Below are 18,543 nucleotides of genomic sequence, written 5' to 3' on the forward strand. Positions count from 1 at the left end.
CTCGAATATAACGATCAGGAGAAAGAAAAGTTCACTCCATATTATGAGTTAACAAAAATCTTAAAATGTCTTTCTCTACACTGACAGGATGTATGCCATCAGTTCTCAGGGAGCCATAGCTGCAGCCTTAACAAAGGCATAGCAGGACATCCTATACTCATGAGGGTGTCAGTTCCCCAAATTAGTAGCTGTGTGGCTACATAGGTAGTCCAAGACCCATGGCTTTGAAATTCCGTGGAATAGTAAATGACCAAAATATAGCACCAAAAAATTAAGTACCTCATTTAATCAAAAATATAAAAAAATTCTATAAGGATGAATAAAAATTTTGTCAAGACATTTATAACATAAGATACATATTTTAAATCAATGTAGCATTATTATTCAGTGCTAGAAAAAAAAGACTTTTTATCTTAGTAACATGATGGACACAAAAGACCAGTGACATTCATGAATGATACAGTAGTTTCATTACTTCTCATTCACCACTGAGAAGCAAAGACTACAGTAGTACAAAGAGCTTAGAAGTGTCATTCATTCATATAGATAGATACATAGACTTGAAAACTATCTATGGATCATCTATCTGTTGTATATCATATGTGGATACATGCATGTATCTATGTATCTATATTTCTACTTATCTTACTATGTGTCTGTCTACCTGCCCATGATTGGATCTTATTGCTATTGTTTTACAAAGGCTATTATGTTTCAAACAAGATGTATTTTTTCAAGGAACAGGATGTATCTGACTTAGCTCATAATCTCTTTTAAAACAAAGTCAAAGGCAAGAATGAACCAAGAATTCTAAAATTGCATACAAGTTATTTCTTAAAGAGAGCCAACAAGTAACAGAATTTGTTGCTCCTATTCTTAAAGTAATGCAACAGAATTTTTAAATGTTAACTACATAATAAATCTACCAGGGATCATTTTAGAATGACGATTAAGTCTGGGATAGTCTGACATTTTAGTTTTTCTACAGACAGCTAGGTCTTATGGATCCAAATAATGTGTGCTTGTACCCCAGGGTACCACTGTAAACTCATGGGAGTACCAAAATATATTTGAAAGGGAAACACAGCTACAGCAGTATCCATCAGACAGCATACAAGGTTGGCAAAGCACTAACTAGCAGCCTGTAGTGTCATTATTAATATCATGCTTTTTCCAGTGAATTACTATTTGTGATATGATGAGCTTTTGACAATTTCTTCAATCTAAAAAATTTTCATTAAAATCTATATAGAATGGAGTTGTGGTGGTACATATCCATCATCTCAGAACTTAGGAGATGAAGGCAGAGGGGTATTGAATTTCTCAAACAAAATGAACTTTTCTCAAGCCAAAAAAAAGCAGAAACATTAATGTGGAATGTTACATTAACATGTGATATCTGATGAGATTCTACAATCTGACAAACTACATAGTACTCAGCAAGTACATACAGCCTATTAGTAAGTCATGGAACAACTTAAGAACAGAATAAAAAATTTACCTGAATTATTCTTTTTCCAAATAGCTACTAAGTTCAGAGGATGTAAGTGCTTATTAAGTTTTTGAGAAACCAGTACTTATTTTTCACGTAGGAGTTACATTAGAGAATTACTGAGATTCTAGGGGCTGTATAAATTGAGAAAGTTTGGGGTCCATGACTATACCATAGTGTTGATCCATGGACAATGGTTCAAATCTTAAGACCTTCATGAATTAACCTCAACCATATTACACATGAAGAAACTCTACTTCACAAATTTGTTAGTAATACTAAGTCATAGAGGAAAGTTCTGGGTTTCTAGTCAAAAGTCCTATGGACCACAACTCACTGCCTCCTTGTATAACTGACCCATATTTTTCAACACAAGCCTCTGTAACTATATGATCAGAGAGGGATGAGGGATCCCTATGAGTAGAAGAAAATTTAAGAAGTCACGAAACTGAGACTTAGGGGGATTTAAAGTAGTTATGACAATTTTACTACTAATAAACCACTTTTCTTTATCAAGACATAGCTGTGACTTAAAATGGAGATGCTCATGTTATCAATAAACCATTTTGGGACATGTCTTTTGACTGGTACTCAGATTTAACATTTAATGAACTGGAATACTTGAGATGTATCAGCTCATAAATCCCATCTGTATATCAGCCAGAAAACAGATGGAACTGCTCGTTCAACCACATGTCCCAAACCATGGAGCTTATGAAGTATGGTTCAGAAGAGGGGAACAGCAAGGGTGAAGACTCACGGTGTCTGAATCAGCATCAGGCACATTTAGGTAGCTCCTCTTCCTATCAGATCCTGCTTGGGAGTTCTTTAAGGATGCCATCCAATGACCAAAAGAAAAAGGGTATTAGAGCATAGAAATCAGAGAAGCAAAGAAATGCACAGGTACACAGGTAGATACAATGGCATGTTGGTTGCTAAAGGCTTGCCCTCAAGGGGGAGCTTCAAATCAAGGTCAGAGCAGAATTTTCCCTGAAGACAGTGGGAAGCTCTGGACAGTTCTTTTAAACAGGAAAGAAATCAAAGTAGGGGTATTTTGTAGGAAAACGGCTTGCAGTAGTGTGGAGAGCCATTGGGGAGAAACTTATCAACAGGGAACTAGAATAATTTATAGACTTGAGATGACTTGGCCTAAGTTAGAAAATAAAGAAATTTAAGAATTTTGACAGGTGTTTATGAAGCAATTGTGTATGTTTCTACCAAATGACTCATGCAACTGTCAATGGTCATATCATGGCAATTAGCCTTTCTATCTCCTTTACCATTTAATTCTTTGTGTTGTGACTCTTCAAATTCCTCTTTTCCAGTTCTTTATAAAAGGGGAATGAAGAGAGTTCAAAAGCTGCCTGAGGATCATGGCAGAGGAAGGAAGGCTTCAGGAATTAAAATAGAGTGCAAGGTGGTGTATGGGCATAGGGCAAGCAGGAACTTACAACAGCTTGGGACATATGAGCACAACTTCCTGTCTCTTGAAAATGCACAGGGAATGAGCAAGAGAAAGTTCCGGGAGAATGCTTACCGTTGACAGACCAGTTGCCAGACTGTGGGGGTTTGCAGAAAACCCAGAGGACACTAAGTCATCAGCACCATCTTCAGCCTCTTCTAGGGAGTTCTAGGAAAGGATGTAAACACCAATGATACAGTTTATTTCTACCCCAGGAGGATTTCTTTTACATGAAAAAAGATTAATTTCACTAACACATGGAAAATGAAAGAAAAACAGAGAAGGAAACTCTTTTAGGTTTAGATTTTCACACTTCCAGTTAATCTTAATCATGAAATCAAAGGAATAGACAGGGTCTGGGCATTGTAGGGTCTCTTTCCTGGCAATACTTGCTTGATGGAAAGACGAAATTTGGAATCTTACAGACTTGGGTTTAATTCCCACCTCCCTAGTCTCTAAGGCAATCCACTTTGGACAATATACTTGTTATTTTTAGTTAAGACTTGCACCTACACACACACACACACACACACACACACACACACACACACACACACACACACTTTCTCTCTCTCTAGTCTCTCTCCACGCACTCTGTTATGATTTATTTCTTATCTGAATAATTTTTAGCATTGTATTTTTTTATTTTATTTTACAATACAATTCAGTTCTACATATCAGCCACGGATTCCCTTGTTCTCCCCCCTCCCGCCCCTCTCCCCTTCCCCCCAGCACACCTCCCATTCCCACCTCCTCCAGGGCAAAGCCTCCCCCGAGGACTGAGATCAACCTGGTAGACTCAGTCCAGGCAGGTCCAGTCCCTTCCTTTCAGGCCGAGCCAAGCGACCCTGCAAAAGCCCCAGGTTTCAAACAGCCAACTCATGCAATGAGCACAGGACCTGGCATTGTATTTTTACCATAAAAATTCATGAATGATTTTTAACTTACACCTTTTTGTTTTTGATGCTTAATATAACTGCTATAGGAGCAGTGACTTTGGTATTTTTAACAGAATTTAAAGACTTGCTTAATATGTATCCTTTATTTTCTGCTTCTTTGATCTTAGCTTTATTCATATAACTTTACCAATTTATATAATGATATTTGCTTTTAAAATCTTCTGAAGCAGTTCTAAGATTTCTTTCTTTTTGTAATTATATTTGAACCTAAACTGCCTTCTATGTAGCCATTTGTTTGGTATGTCTTGAAGGCCCTGTTACCTTTAAATGGACTTTTTAAAAGTTTTGGGTTTAAAGTAATTTTCCTTCAATACTTTGAAAATATTACTGTTTTCATCTTGTACTCAGTATCACCATAGAAAACTGATACTAATTTGATTCTTGTTTATTTGTATAAAATAAGATTTATTTCTATAAGTTTTTAAGAATTTTCTCTTATATTTGATAGTCTTTGACTTTAATGTTTCTAGGTGTGAATTAATTATTTATCATCTTGGATACTTTCAAACTAGACATTTCTTTAAAGTATGGCAAAAACATCCTTACTGTTGCATCAACTAGTACCTTTTCTGTATTTCTTACATTTCCTACTTCTGAGTGTGCGATTGCAAAGCGGTTACAACACAAACTGCTAGTTGTCGTGTTTCTTGATTTTCTTTTAAAACTAGACTATTATGAAAACTTTCAGGCATCCAGATGAAATGGGATGTGTTCAGAGCGTGTTCATGCATTCAGAAAAGTAGAAAGATTAATATAATGAATCCATAGTGCCAACCACTCAACCTTAAAGTCTTTTACACATGAAGATGACTATTTGTTGTTTTACTATTCAATGTAGGGTGCCCATACATATGCTCAAGACAGAAGTTCTTCCCAAATATATGATTCATAAATATTGAGGTCTGTTTCCATTTTTGTAACAGTGTTTATAGGAGTACAAATGCTTTTAATCTTGATGAAATTCAGTTTTTCTTAGCTGTATTATGTGTTATAATTATGGAGCTCTGTCTAAGAGTTCTGCTGTGGTGAAGATTTTCTCCTAGGTTTCCTTTGAGAATTGTACAGCATTAGTTCTTACATTTGGATGGCTAATTTTGAATTGATTTGTAAATTTTATGCATGATATATGTGATGCAAATAAGAGCCTTTGTGCATGTTTTTTGGCATACAGATATCCAATTGTCCCAGTATAATTCATTGAGATTACTTTTCCCCAATCACAAGAGACTATATGACTATATGCACTTGTGACTCTAAATGAAATAGTTGAATTTTAGACTTTCAATTCAGTTCCATGTATTACCTATACTTATACTTATTCATAGTTGAAGTTACTTAAAATCTAGTAGTGTAAATCATCCAACTTTGTTATTAAAATTTTTTTCTGGGCTCCTAGCATGTTCATATGAACTTCAGAATTCTCATGTCCATTTATACAAAATATCTTAGTGGAATTTGATTGGTATTATTCATCTTAAAAACACAAAATTTTCTAACCTATAAACAAAGTATTTCTCCATTTATTCAGGCTTCTAATTTAGTTCAATAAAATTTTATAAGTCGGGGCTGGAGAGATGGCTCAGAGGTTAAGAGCATAGGTTGCTCTTCCAGAGGTCCTGAGTTCAATTCCCAGCACCCACGCAGGGGCTCACAACCACCTGTAATGAGATCTGGCGCCCTCTTCTGGCATGCAGGGACACATGCAGGCAAAATACTGTATACATAATAAATATTTTTTAAAAATTTGTAAGTTACAAAGTATGCCTCATACTTTTGAAAATATACTCATTTCCCACTTTTTTCAACTGTTTTTCATGTTATTGATAGTATTACAGTTTTAACTTGGTTTTCCAGTTATTTACTGATAGTATATAACATAAAATTGAATTTTATATATTAATCTTTTGTCTTGCAACCTCAATGAATTGGCTGCAGTCATATCATATTTTTATATCATTTAGGATCTTCTACATGTAGGATCACATCATCTAAAAATTATTGACACTGAGAACCTTTACTTTTCCCTTTCCATTCTTCCTGTGTAATGCTGAATGAAGGAACCCTGCTTTGTTTACTAGACTTAGTATTTATTCATTTTTTGCCATTAAGTATCATGTCCATTGTACTGTCCACACATGCCCTTCATCAGGCTGAGGAAATTCTCCTTCTTTCTAGTTTGTTGAGGTTTTAGTATATATACAAGTGGGATTTTTGTCAAACAATTCCTCTCCTATTGAGATGTTATGGCTAATAACTTTTTAGTACCAGATTCATTTAATTTAAAAGTTTCATATTTTATTTGTATGTGTATGTGCCCACAGAGGCCAGCAGAGGGTGTCAGATCCCCTGGAACTAGAATTATAAGTGCTTGTGAGACAACTGAGTTAGGTACTAGGAACAAATTCAGGTCCTCTCTAAGAGCAGCAAGCACTCTTACCCTTTAAGCTATCTCTCCAGCCCCTACATTCATTTATTTTTAAATGATCAATCAACTTTGCTTTTATGGAGTAAATCTCACTTAGTTATAGTATTTGACCCATTAGTTAATCAATTAATTAATTAATTAATATACTTATTTATTTACAGAATGGGGCTTACTGTGATTTTATTAAAGACATTTGCACCTGTATTCATTATGTGTACTGAGATACTGTTTTCTGTTCTTCTGATGCCTATCTAGCTTTGTTAACCAGTGAAGTAATGGATGACACATAATCAATGTGGAAATACTTCCCCATCAACTTTCTGAATAAATTTGTGAATTCCATGATTTCTTCTTCAAATACTTAATGGACCAGGCCTGGTGGCTCACACCTGTAACATCACTACTTGGGAGGTTAAGGCCAGAGGATTGCATGCAAGTTTAAGGCCAGCCTGGGCTACATAGTACCAGGCTAGTCTGGGTTACAGAGTGACACTGTCTATAACCGCAATAAGCTCAAATACTTGATGGAATTCATTAGCAAAACTATCCACATCTTGGATTTTTCCATGGGAAATTTTAAGGTTGACCTGAAGAGGCTTCCACACACAATTTAAGTTTGGCCTAAAGGTTTTTCCATACAACCTACCTACTGCAACCTAACTTGATATGTAAATAGCTGTAACCTAGTATTGTAACAGTAATTAAGTCTCAGCCAATCATAAGCAGACAATTGTAAAATCATTACTAAGACAGACAAGCTGCATACGGAATAGGTTACCAAAAGCCAGCTCAAGCTCCAGGGGCAGGTCCTGATCCCACTGTTAGGAGACCCACAAACAGACCAAGCTACACAACGGTCACTCACATGCAGAGGGCCTAGGTTGGTCCCATACAGGCTCCCTAGCTGTGGGTCCAGAGTCCATGAGCTCCCACAAGCTCAAGTCAGCTGTCTCTGTGGGTTCCCCTGTCACGACCTTGACCCCATTGGCTCTTACAATCCCTCCTTCCTCTCTTCAACAGGACTCCCAGAGCTCAGTCCAGTGCTTGGCTGTGGATCTTTGCATCTACTTCCACCAGTTATTGAATGAAGTCTCTCTGATGACAATTAGGGTAGTCAACATTCTGATTCCTCATGCTGGGTTGCTCGGCCAGCCTCGATGCAGGAGGAGGAGCTTGGTCCTGCCTCAACTTCTTTTATTAACTACCATGGGAGGCCTACCCCTTTCTGAACTGAGACAGAGGAATGGTTGGGGGGAGGCAGATAGACAGGAGATGGGGGGAGGAAACAGGAGGAGAAGAGGGAGGGGAAACTGTGGTCGGCATGTAAAATAAATGAAAAAAATTTAATAAAAAAAAAGTTTGGAAACCTAAAAAAAAGACAAGCTGCAATCTCTTCTTCAATTCCATTTTTAGTATGTCATTTCTTTTTTAATGTTTGTTGTTCTGGTTAGTTCTGTGTCAACTTGACACATGCTAGGGCCATTTGGGAAGAAGGAACCTAAGTTGAGAAAATGTCTCTGTTACACTGGCCTGTGGGCAAGCCTGTGGGGCATTTTCTTGATTGATATTAACGTGAAAGAGCCCCACTTACTGTGGACCCTTATAAAACATTCTAGAAACTTATAGAAACATTTCTAGTTTATCTTATTGCATTTTCCAAACCTCTAGAATATTATTAACTAATAAAAATAACAGTGAAAAATCCATGTTGTCTTCTAAGTTGTAGTGGAAATGGCTTAATAACATCACCATTTAAAATGGCATATACTGTGACTGTTTGATATGTAATATTTTGAAATCATATTTAAATGGCTTTCATCAGTTTTAAAGGAGAATTTTATAGTTATGACTAAAATTTTATCACAAGTATTTGGCTCTTTAAAAAACAGTTTTATATATTCTTTAATAAATTTTTGGAATATAATGTTACTTCATTTCATATACATATTAAATATTCCATTCATATTTTGAACAAAATGTACTTTCTCTTCTATAGCATTTTTAATTCATTGCTAAGTTACTTTATATTGTTTCAAGTTATATGTATATATTCACAATGTAATTTTACTTGCAGTACTGTTTTTATTTTTTCAATTGTAGTGTTTTAGTTGCTTTTATATTTGATTGTGAAAACTACCAGAAAGACACACTGTATGTCTTAATTTTACTCGCAACTTATCACCTAAAAGTACAAATGCTTGAAGCAAGATCATGTGCTCCTTTCCATGTCTTATTGAACTTTCTCCCACATCCAACTTACCAAGTCTTTGTCTAATGCCCCAGGAACAGATCTGCTTCTTACACTTGAAGTGTCCTCTAAGTCTTCTGTAAATGACTCACTCAAATCTAACTCAGATTGACTCCAGTCTGGAGGGATAAATATGAAATGCAGATGCAAATAAGCTATTTTGTCATGGTTCTGCATTTCCATTGCAAATATTTCAGTATTTCAATATTTCAATTGAGACATGCATACACACACACACACACACACACACAGAGAGAGAGAGAGAGAGAGAGAGAGAGAGAGAGAGAGAGAGAGAGAGAGAGAGAGAGAGAGAGACATGCAATGCAATGGAAATAGTATCGAGGCTCACAAACTCCATGCTGCTTTACATTAACATACTTACATTTTCATAGTATTTTGGAAATTGCCTTGATATGAACATGAACACATCTGTGCTCATTTGTCCTTTGATCACAGGGTTTAAGTGCTCTGTTATAAAATCCACAGGTAGCTTTAAGCTGTTTAAAGATTCTGATTTACTCTTCCCTAAATATTAAAAATGCTCATAGATTGGGTTCTTAAGCTTCATGAACTTATTATTCTTGAAGAGAATTCACTGTGTTTTTACATTTGACATAAAATGAGGCCAACTGATCATAAATTTCCACTTTCAAATATGACTTCCTTTCATGCAAAAGGGAGTGACTATAGAAAGACTGCGAGGTTTGGATTTCATTAGTTACTAGAACATTCCTTAATCAATAGAATATCTTGATTTCAGTTTTTAAGATATCGGTTAACAAATGATGTGCTTCTGGACAGTGCTGTAGACAGCTTACCAAGTCAGGGCAGTTTACTTCCACAGAATAGTTCTGTTCTAAATCCTGCTGAGACAAATATAGTTGCTTATAGAGACTGGAGAGAGCAATCAAATACTTGAGTTTGAAATGGCAAATGCAGTGATGAGAAGTGTTTAGCACCGTGCCGGGCGGAGTATGTACTAAATGATGAGGAGTTGGGGAAGACATGCAGTAGAAGCTGACTTTATGATCTTACTTTCTAGGATATGTTAAACTTTTCCATTGAACAGGTGAACTCCTTTCCTATCTTTTTCTTTAAAAACTCCATTCATCTATTTAATGTATGTACACATCCACATGTGCCATGACACAAGAGTGAAATCACAGGACAGCTTTTGGGAGTTGGTTCTCTCCTTTCATCGTGTGGGTCCCAGGGAACTGAACACAGGTTGTCATGTTGGGTAGCGAGTACCTTTACCCACTGCACCATCTTATTGGCCTATTTTTGAGAACTTATACTTTAGAGAGCTCTGATTCCCAGTGCCACACATGTACATGGGTACACCCACAAACACACAAAATCATGTACACACAACCCCTTTTGCAGCCTGTTGCCTAGGAAAGGCTTCTTTGTCATTCAAGTTACAAGCCAGAATTTAGCCTTAGACTGCATGCAGATATTACCCTTAGGCAACAGATAATGGCTTAATGTTGAGGATTTAATTATGAATTTAGTTCAATGTATAGGACATAAACATTACAATAATTATATATTTCTCTGAAGAATTTTCCTACTTATAGGTAATAAACTTCAATGTAAATAATATCCATATAAATGAAAAGACTTATTACTAATATCCTTAATATATGTGCTGGTTAGTTTTTTAAGTATCATGGAATTCCTTTTATTGAGATGACATTGTACTTATTTTTAATATATATATATATTTGAGATTATAGTATAATTATATCACTTCCCCCTTCCCTTAGTTCCCTCCAAACCATCCCATGTACACACCCTACCCTCTTTTTTTTTTAACTGTTATTACTGGGAAGAGGGAAGCTCAGTTGAGAAAATGCCTCCATCAGATTGGCCTGTAGGTAAGCATGTAGGGCATTTTCTTGACTGATATTAATATGGAAGGAAGCAGATCACTGTGTCCAGTACTACCCTTCAGCAGGTGGTCCTGGGGTGTATGTGAAAGCAGGTTGAGTGAGCCATGAGGAGCAAGCCAGTAATCGGCATTCTTCCATGGTCTATGCTTTAGGTCCTGCCTTCCCTTCACGATGGACTATAAATTGCTATACAAGGAAATAAACCCATTCTTCTCCAAGTTGCTTTTAGCCATGGTGTTTATCACAGCAATAGAAAGCAAACTAGGCCAAGCTACTTACAACTAATTCCAATTTAAAGAATGAAACAATTTTTTCTGGGACTATGGAATCTCTAGTCATTCTATAGATTGAACTATCATTTTCTTGATCCCTAGGCACGAGTTATTGCCTGTCATATCAAATGTACCCTAGAACTATTGGTGTTTTCTGTCTTTCTATATGATAATCTGGTATAACTTTGAATCTTAACCACAGCTTATAGCAAAGATATACATTCAATAAGTAGATGTTTTAAAATGCAGTGAGCCTAAGGTGTTACCTGGGACCACCCTTAGAAAATGCTTATGCTTTGTCCTATTACTATAATGGATGATTGTTTTCTCAAGTATAAAACATCTACTCAATACCATATAAAGTGGGAAACTCAATTTGATTAGTCTTTTGTTAACAGTACGGCACTCATATTGTAACCACCTACCTGAGGAAACAGAGGCACCAGACACTGCTATGGAGGGTGTAATAGATGTGTTTCTGCGGTGACTCTTCTTGAGCTCCTCAGAGGCGCTTTCACTGGCAGCCGAAGCCATGGAATTTTCAAAACCATGTTCCTTCCCACAGAGTAAAAAATGAAAAAAGAAACATTATACTGACTGATTTCTCTTAAAACCTTTTCATATAAATATGCTCTAGTATAAAGATATTCATATGTATTATTTGCAGGGGGAGGAATGAAATAACATTTGAAGGAGCCTTATCAGAAGCCCACACTTCAAAAGTTACTGTATAAAATTGAATCCAAGAAGGTTTCAATTTAACATGAAACATATTTGACTACTTTTTTCATCCATGAAACTAGTGATAAAAGAGTAGCAATTTTTCTTTCTCTTTCTTTTTTTTTCTGACCTGCAATCCCCCAAACTGTAAGCTAAAGCAAACTTTTCTTTTTATGTTCTTGTACCTCAAGCATTGTGACAATAATGGAAAACTGAATTAGACTCCTTGTTTTATTAGTTTTTGTCTAGCAAGAGCAGTAGTTCTCAACTTTCCTAATGCTGTGACCCTTTGATACAGTTCCTCATGCTGCGGTAACCCCAGCCATAAAACTATTTTCATTGTTACTTCATAAGTGTAATTTTGCTAGTTTTGAATTGTAATGTAAATATGTTTGTTTTTTTTCTGATGGTCTTAGGTGACCCTGTGAAAGGGTCATTCAACCTCCAAAGGGGTGTCACCCACAGTTTGAGAACTGCTGAACTAGACCCTGGAAAGCTGACTCACATACACCGTACTTTCTCTGACCACATTTAACCTAAGACCCTGTCACCTTTTCCATCTAGAAGGCTGGGTGATCAAAATATGGTTACATGTATGTTGAAATATAAATGTCATGCATGATGCTTATCAGTGTTTATAAGAACGGAGACCTGTAGGGAGCCCTGTAGGGAGCAGATAAAGTCCTGGATGAATGTGTATTGTTTAACATGAGAATGGCCATGTCAAGGACCAATGCCTCATCACCATGGCAATAGCAAATCCTTCCTTAGGTGAGACTCAGAGGAATGGCAAAGCCTTCTTCTTGTATACATACAAATGTTGATAGTGTGTGCAGAAAATATATACTGTAGCTTTATTTTCCCTTGGTGTCAATGGCTAGAAGACTGCTTCCCTACAGAGAATGATCCTACTGAGATTAACTAAACTGCATCCTTCTTCAACTGCATATAATAACCCCTTCTCCTTGTTCTGCTGTATGCAACAAACCCACCTCCCTATTCGACTGTTATACAAACAGCCTAAGCTTGTGATGGGGCTTGCAGCTTTCCCATCAGAGAGCCCACTAGACCTGATCCCAGCTTTTCCCTATGTCCATGTTTGTCCTTTCTTCCTTCCCTCACTGCCCTGGTTCAGACAATTCCAACAGCCATGCAGGACACAGCAGGTAATTCTTCAACTTAGTGCCTTAGGTGATTTCAGGGATGCCTAACGACAAGTAAATGCTTGTACATGTGGCAGAATACAGTCTGAGACCGGCTTTCATTGTATGATATGACAAAAACAAAACCTTGTCCCAGCTCTGCTGATTCCTATAGGGTCAGTCTAAGCTTACTTTTGTAAAAAAAAAAAAAAAATTGTTGAGAACTTCATACATGAGCACTTCCATCCACATCGCTCTATCCCTCAACTCATCTCTTGATTCATTCCCAAATTAATGATCTCTTCCTTTATTGTTATTGTTAATCTATCATTAATATTAGACAGTCATTGAATATATAAAATAATAGTTCGTGTGTGTGTGTGTGTGTGTGTGTGTGTGTGTGTGTGTGTGTGTGTGTAGCTTACTGAGTCCATTTAGCATTGATCATAGATACATTTGTGTCCAGGGCTGACCACCTGAGACTGGAAAACCTATGAGGGAACTCAGCCTTGGAGGAAACTGATTCTCCCCATTAGCAGCCATATTGTTGACATTTCATAGGTACACTTTCTCTGTCATGTCTGGGGGACACTATATAGCTAAGGTTTTTTTTGGTTTTAGACAGAATTTCCCTGTGTAACAGCCCTGACAGTCCTGGAACTTGCTCTGTAGACTAGGCTGGCCTCGAACTCACAGAGATCCACCTGCCTCTGTTTCCCAAGTGCCATGATTAAAGGTGTGTGCCACCACCTCCTGGCACTAAGCTTTATTTAATATTAAAAAAACACCTGTGGTCCTCTTGAGAACTAGGCTGAGGTTAAATGTCAACGAAGATGGCAACATGGCATGATAACTGTTAAACTTAAGAGAGATTTTATCATTCTTTCTGTTATAAACAGTTAAACGGTGCCTACAGGATGAATTCCCTCCTGGTTGCCTGACATCTTCAATATTCAGGAATACTTTAATAAAGTCTCCACAGATAGATCTGGCTCTTACTTGCTTAGCATGCTAATAAATTCACCCAGTAGACTGCTTGCAGTATTTCATTATTTCAAACATGTAAGACCTATAGCAGAAAGTACGTTTCCTCTAATTCCTCTAATTATCATAGACTAGCAAAGTTTATCCAGAGTGTGACAAAGGTCCAATGCATGAATTAGTTTAGGTCAGTTTTGACAGCTCATCACACATGGAAGTCCCCTAATGAAGCAAGACTAAGCTCCTTACTGGCAATTATGGTGATGACAAATTTTCCCACAGGTGATCTGGTGCCACCATTAATATTGACCATTAATAGGTCAACTAACATTGTACAGTCATTAACATGTAACACATAATCTAGAACAAGGGTCTTCAACCTGTGGCAAGACCTCTTTGGGCGTTGAATGACCCTTTCATGGGGGGAGTCACCTAGACCATCAGAAAACACAGGTATTGCCAGGCAGTGGTGGCGCACACCTTTAATCCCAGCACTCGGGAGGCAGAGGCAGGCAGATCTGTGAGTTCGAGGCCAGCCTGGTCTACAAAGAGAGTTCCAGGAAAGGCGGGAGCAAAGCTACACAGAGAAACCCTGTCTCAAAAAAACAAAAAACAAAAAACAAAAAACAAAAAACAAAAAAACACACAGGTATTTACATTATAATTCCTAACAGTAGCAAAATTATAGTTATGAAGTAGCAACACAGTAATTCTATGATTGGGGTCACCACAGCATGAGGAACTGTATTAAAGGGTCACAGCATTGGGAAGGGTGAGAACTACTTCACTGGAGCTTCAGGAGATGAAGCCTAAAATTAGCCGTTTATATCATAGCATAAACAGAGATATTCAAAAGGTTTTCACTTATAGGAGAAATTGTGAGCTCACACACACACACACACACACACACACAAGCAATGTGATTTATAAATTACTCTACTGACTTATTAATAAGAAAGTATTTTTCCTCTTTAAAAACACCAGCTTAGACCAGTTAGAACATAGGAACGAACTCCACCTCCTCACTGTATATGCAGAGAAAACCTTCCCAATGAATAGTTTCATATCATAATAGCTGGTAAACATTATTATTATGTTCATCCTACTCACCCCCTTTCTTCATGCCTTTCTTTGCCCACAATTCTCTTTATAAGGCATGCAACGCCCCTGAGCCTCATACAAGTCTGCTCTGATTGGTCAGTGTGTCCTCACCACCAGCTCATAAATATGTTAAATGTTACTCCTTGTTAGGTTACCGAAGAAGAAAATATAGTCATCAACAATCTATGCACTTTTCTGACAGCTGAGCAGAAGCCAGCTGCTGAACTTAGCATAAATATTTATGAAACTCAAAATATGCTTTTTATCTAAGGAAGTACAATTTAGGCTATATTGAAACAGATCAATCAATGATATTCAATGTGTCTGAATGTGTTTTGATTCTTCCTCCAAAATACTGAAACACTCTGACTGCTCACTCCCAACCCTACTGCTACCTCCCTGTTCTCAAGCCCCTTTTAATGGCTGTACTATGGCAAAGGCTTCCTAAATGGTCTACAGGCTTCATTTACTTTCCTCAGCAGCCCCCTCCCAAGATCCTGCCTAAACAGATACTAGACTATATTACTGTGCTACATGAGCCCTACAGCTTCACCAGTCTTAACCAGACTAACTAATGAAAGCCTATAGCGTCAATTTCAAGGTCCTTTCTGACTCATGACTTCATTGAATTCATATAGAAGTACTCCTTTCTCCATTTACTAACAACAGGACACTGGCCTTTTCAGTCTTCTTTAGCAAATTGGGCATGCCCACATCAGGCTCTTTATGCTGACAGCTCCTCATGAAGTGTACAGATATTTTACAAACTATTTGAGCCAGGGCACTGATCATTAAAGATGGATCAGCCTTCTTTGTATCTCTCGGATGTTGATTTAGTCTGTCTGGAGGACACTTTGCCCACCTAGACATTGGCATGGCTGATTCTTTCACTTATTTTAAATCTTTGCATGTCTAGGGTGTCTCAGGAAGTTTCACTTCACTAAATTATGGCTGAATTGAAGTATTAAAGTTTATATATAATGATTTCTTAAATATTAATTCCAGCAATATTGAATTTCTTCCTTAATAAAAAATCTAATAGACGGTAACATATTCCAAGAATGACTTCCAATAGAATAGTTAATAAAAGAAAGCATTATTTCCAAATGTTTGGTGCTTTTTCTTCCTTAAAAGAAAAAATGTGATACAAAAATAATTTCTCATTTATTATATGTATGTATATATATATATACATACACATATATAATAGCAATTTAAGACTTTATTATATGATTGACCTCTCATTTTAACAGATGTAAAGAAAGAAAAGAAAATTATAAAATGACTCCAAGGTTCTACTTTTCCTATAGAATATCAATCATCTTAGGAAAAATTTAGTACAGCTAATTTATAAATATGTCCTCTGAGAAATAACATGAAGGATGAAAGTCAGAACCTCCAACAAACTCTTCATATTTAACTTGCACAGCCATTTAAAGATCCTTTAAAACCTGGCTTGCCCTTCTGTCTTCACTTAGGGTTTCTGACCCAAAGCTAAGGATACATTCCATTCAACAGTATAAACAACATGCTATGAGAGGCAGAGAATTCAAACCGAGTCATGGGTGGTGGTAAAGCCAAGTCCCAGAGACTGGGTGTGTCTTCACAGTCGTTTACTTACTCTACTGCTGATGGAGCTCACACTACGAGCACTTGGGGCTGGTGACCTCTGAGTGACTGGGATTCCACCATTGCTGTAGCCGCTTTTCAGTGTTCCTCGTCCTGCCTCCTGGTCAATGAGGTCTGATGACGCGGTACTTTTCCTGAATGATAGGAGAAAGCACATTCCAACTCTGAGAGCAGCCAAAGACACCAGCCAGGAAATGTTTATGAGGAAAACGATGAGGAATGCAAATCACAGCAAGTTGTCTAGGGCTCAGTGTGCACCTTCCCCCCAAACCTGCAGGAGTCCACTAGGTCTAGTGCCCACATCCCAACTTGTCTAACTCTGTTGTCATTCAACTGAGCTTCACGCTACCTTTCCAACTTTATTTCCCAGTTTTCATCAGCACTCTGATCAAATTTACATGCACATCTAAGTCATTTGCTTCCTCCGTCTCCATCTCTTTACCATTCTTTCTCCATGTCAGTCCTCCTCGCCTTTAGGTACAGAAGTTCCGCCTTCCCACTCAGGCCTTTCTTGACAAGCACAGGCCTTGTCTGTCTTGCTCTCCTCAGTCCCTGTTTCCATACAGGTTTTGACAAGCTGTTTCCTCTTTGACTACAGAGTGTACTGTTTGGCATCTTAATTCCCGTGCATATGTGCCTCTTGAAGGTATTCCTGTTAACTGTGGGCTCCCATGTTATCTCCAGCATGTTCTCCGGTGCAGAGTCACTCAGTTATGCTTAATCAATGATTAGAAATTATGGTTCATTTCTTAAAGTCTGACTCATGGTGGCTAACAAATACGCTATAAAATAATGACACTGGATAAATGGAATTGAATCATGTTGATGTTTGAGAGAATGATTTGATTCTATTCAGTGATGAGAAAAGCAATTCCTGCTCAGGAGGTGATCACAGGGTTCTTATTCAGTGGTGCATCGTAAGTAAATACACAATTCAGACAGATTAGAATTTGAAAGAAATATTCATCCCAGGGAGCCCTGCTCTTTTCTGAGGGGAAATGGAGGAAGAATGGATCTGGAGGAGAGGAGAGGTGGGGGAGGGCTGGGAGGAGGAAAATTGCAGTCACGATGGAATATATGAGAGAATAATTTTTTATTTTTATTCATTTTACATACCAACCACAGACCCCCCTCTCCTCCTTCCTCCCACTCCCCCCTCAGCCTCCCCTCCCATTCCCTCCTACAAGAAGGTTAGGTCTCCCATGGGGAGTCAGCAGAGCCTGGTACATTCGATTGAGGCAGGTCCAAGCCCCTCCCCCTGCACCAAGGCTGTGCAAAGTGTCCCACCATAGGAAAGAATTTTTTAAAAAAAGATCCATTCTTGTTTTATTCCTTATCCCTTGTGAGTCTAGAATAGGCTAGCGAACAAAACTATGTGACATTCATGCTTTCAATTATTGTTTTTGTAAGCTATATTAGGAAGCATATGATTGCTAAGGCATGCCAAAAATTAAATTACCAGTGTTTAAAGTTTAGAGTTGAGCCAACTGGAGGTGAGAACAAATGGAATAAGAAAAGAATTTTGTTTTCTGTTTTTTCTTTGAGAAGAGGTCTCACTATATAGCTGTAGTTGGCCTAGAACTCACAGAGATCTGTCTCCCTCTGCCTCCTAAGGGCTGGCATTGAAGATGTGTGCTAGCATACCAGGCAAAGAAAGAACTTTATCAATGCTTGAACCTACATACATTATTACCAGAAAGTAAATCTGGCAAAAGAAAGAGCAGGCAATGACCATCATAGCTGCCAACCTCAACGCTGTCTGAGAAGCCACCAAAGCCAATTATTCCCTGATGGACATTACCAGCCATCACTTTCTTTAATAAGCATGCAAATAGCAGCATGTCTTTCAGATCTTCATCAGTTTCCCTTCCTATTTTAATGATAAGGAAAGGGAGTCTTACAGAGGTTAAATATAAGCAGGGCATAGTGTTCCATCCCAGTATTCCCAGCATTCCAAGGGCTGAGGCAGGAAAATCATGAGTTTGAGGCTGGCTTGAACTACTTAGTAGGATCTTAAAACAAAAACAAGGGAGAGAGAACAATTATTCTTATCCTTTCTGCCTAAATTGTTTTTCCTTCTTGTCTGGAGACCAGCAAAAGAGGGGGAGGAAGAGGGCAGTGGGAAGCAAATGAGAGTAATGTGTGATAAGACATATGTATGACAACTTCACAATGAAACTGGTTACCTTGCCTGCTAACTAAATTCTGCATCAATAG

General features: G+C 37.7%; 1 protein-coding gene across 10 annotated transcripts in view; it reads right to left on the reverse strand.

Moving 5' to 3' along the window:
- The window catches only part of Sytl5 (synaptotagmin like 5), a 271,854-nt gene that overhangs the window by 49,343 nt on the left and 203,968 nt on the right, over positions 1–18,543 (reverse strand). For all 10 annotated transcript variants that reach the window (XM_052742124.1, XM_052742197.1, XM_052741874.1 and 7 more), the window contains 5 exons: positions 16,319–16,460; positions 11,179–11,308; positions 8,599–8,705; positions 3,030–3,122; positions 2,253–2,318 (listed from right to left, as the gene is read on the reverse strand). In XM_052742124.1, coding sequence (XP_052598084.1) covers positions 2,253–2,318; positions 3,030–3,122; positions 8,599–8,705; positions 11,179–11,308; positions 16,319–16,460 — 538 coding nt within the window. The remainder of the gene's footprint in view (positions 1–2,252; positions 2,319–3,029; positions 3,123–8,598; positions 8,706–11,178; positions 11,309–16,318; positions 16,461–18,543) is intronic.

Source organism: Peromyscus californicus, unplaced genomic scaffold (assembly GCF_007827085.1).
Source record: "Peromyscus californicus insignis strain IS unplaced genomic scaffold, ASM782708v3 Scaffold_10__1_contigs__length_136768540, whole genome shotgun sequence".
In the NCBI taxonomy this organism is placed as follows: domain Eukaryota; kingdom Metazoa; phylum Chordata; class Mammalia; order Rodentia; family Cricetidae; genus Peromyscus; species Peromyscus californicus.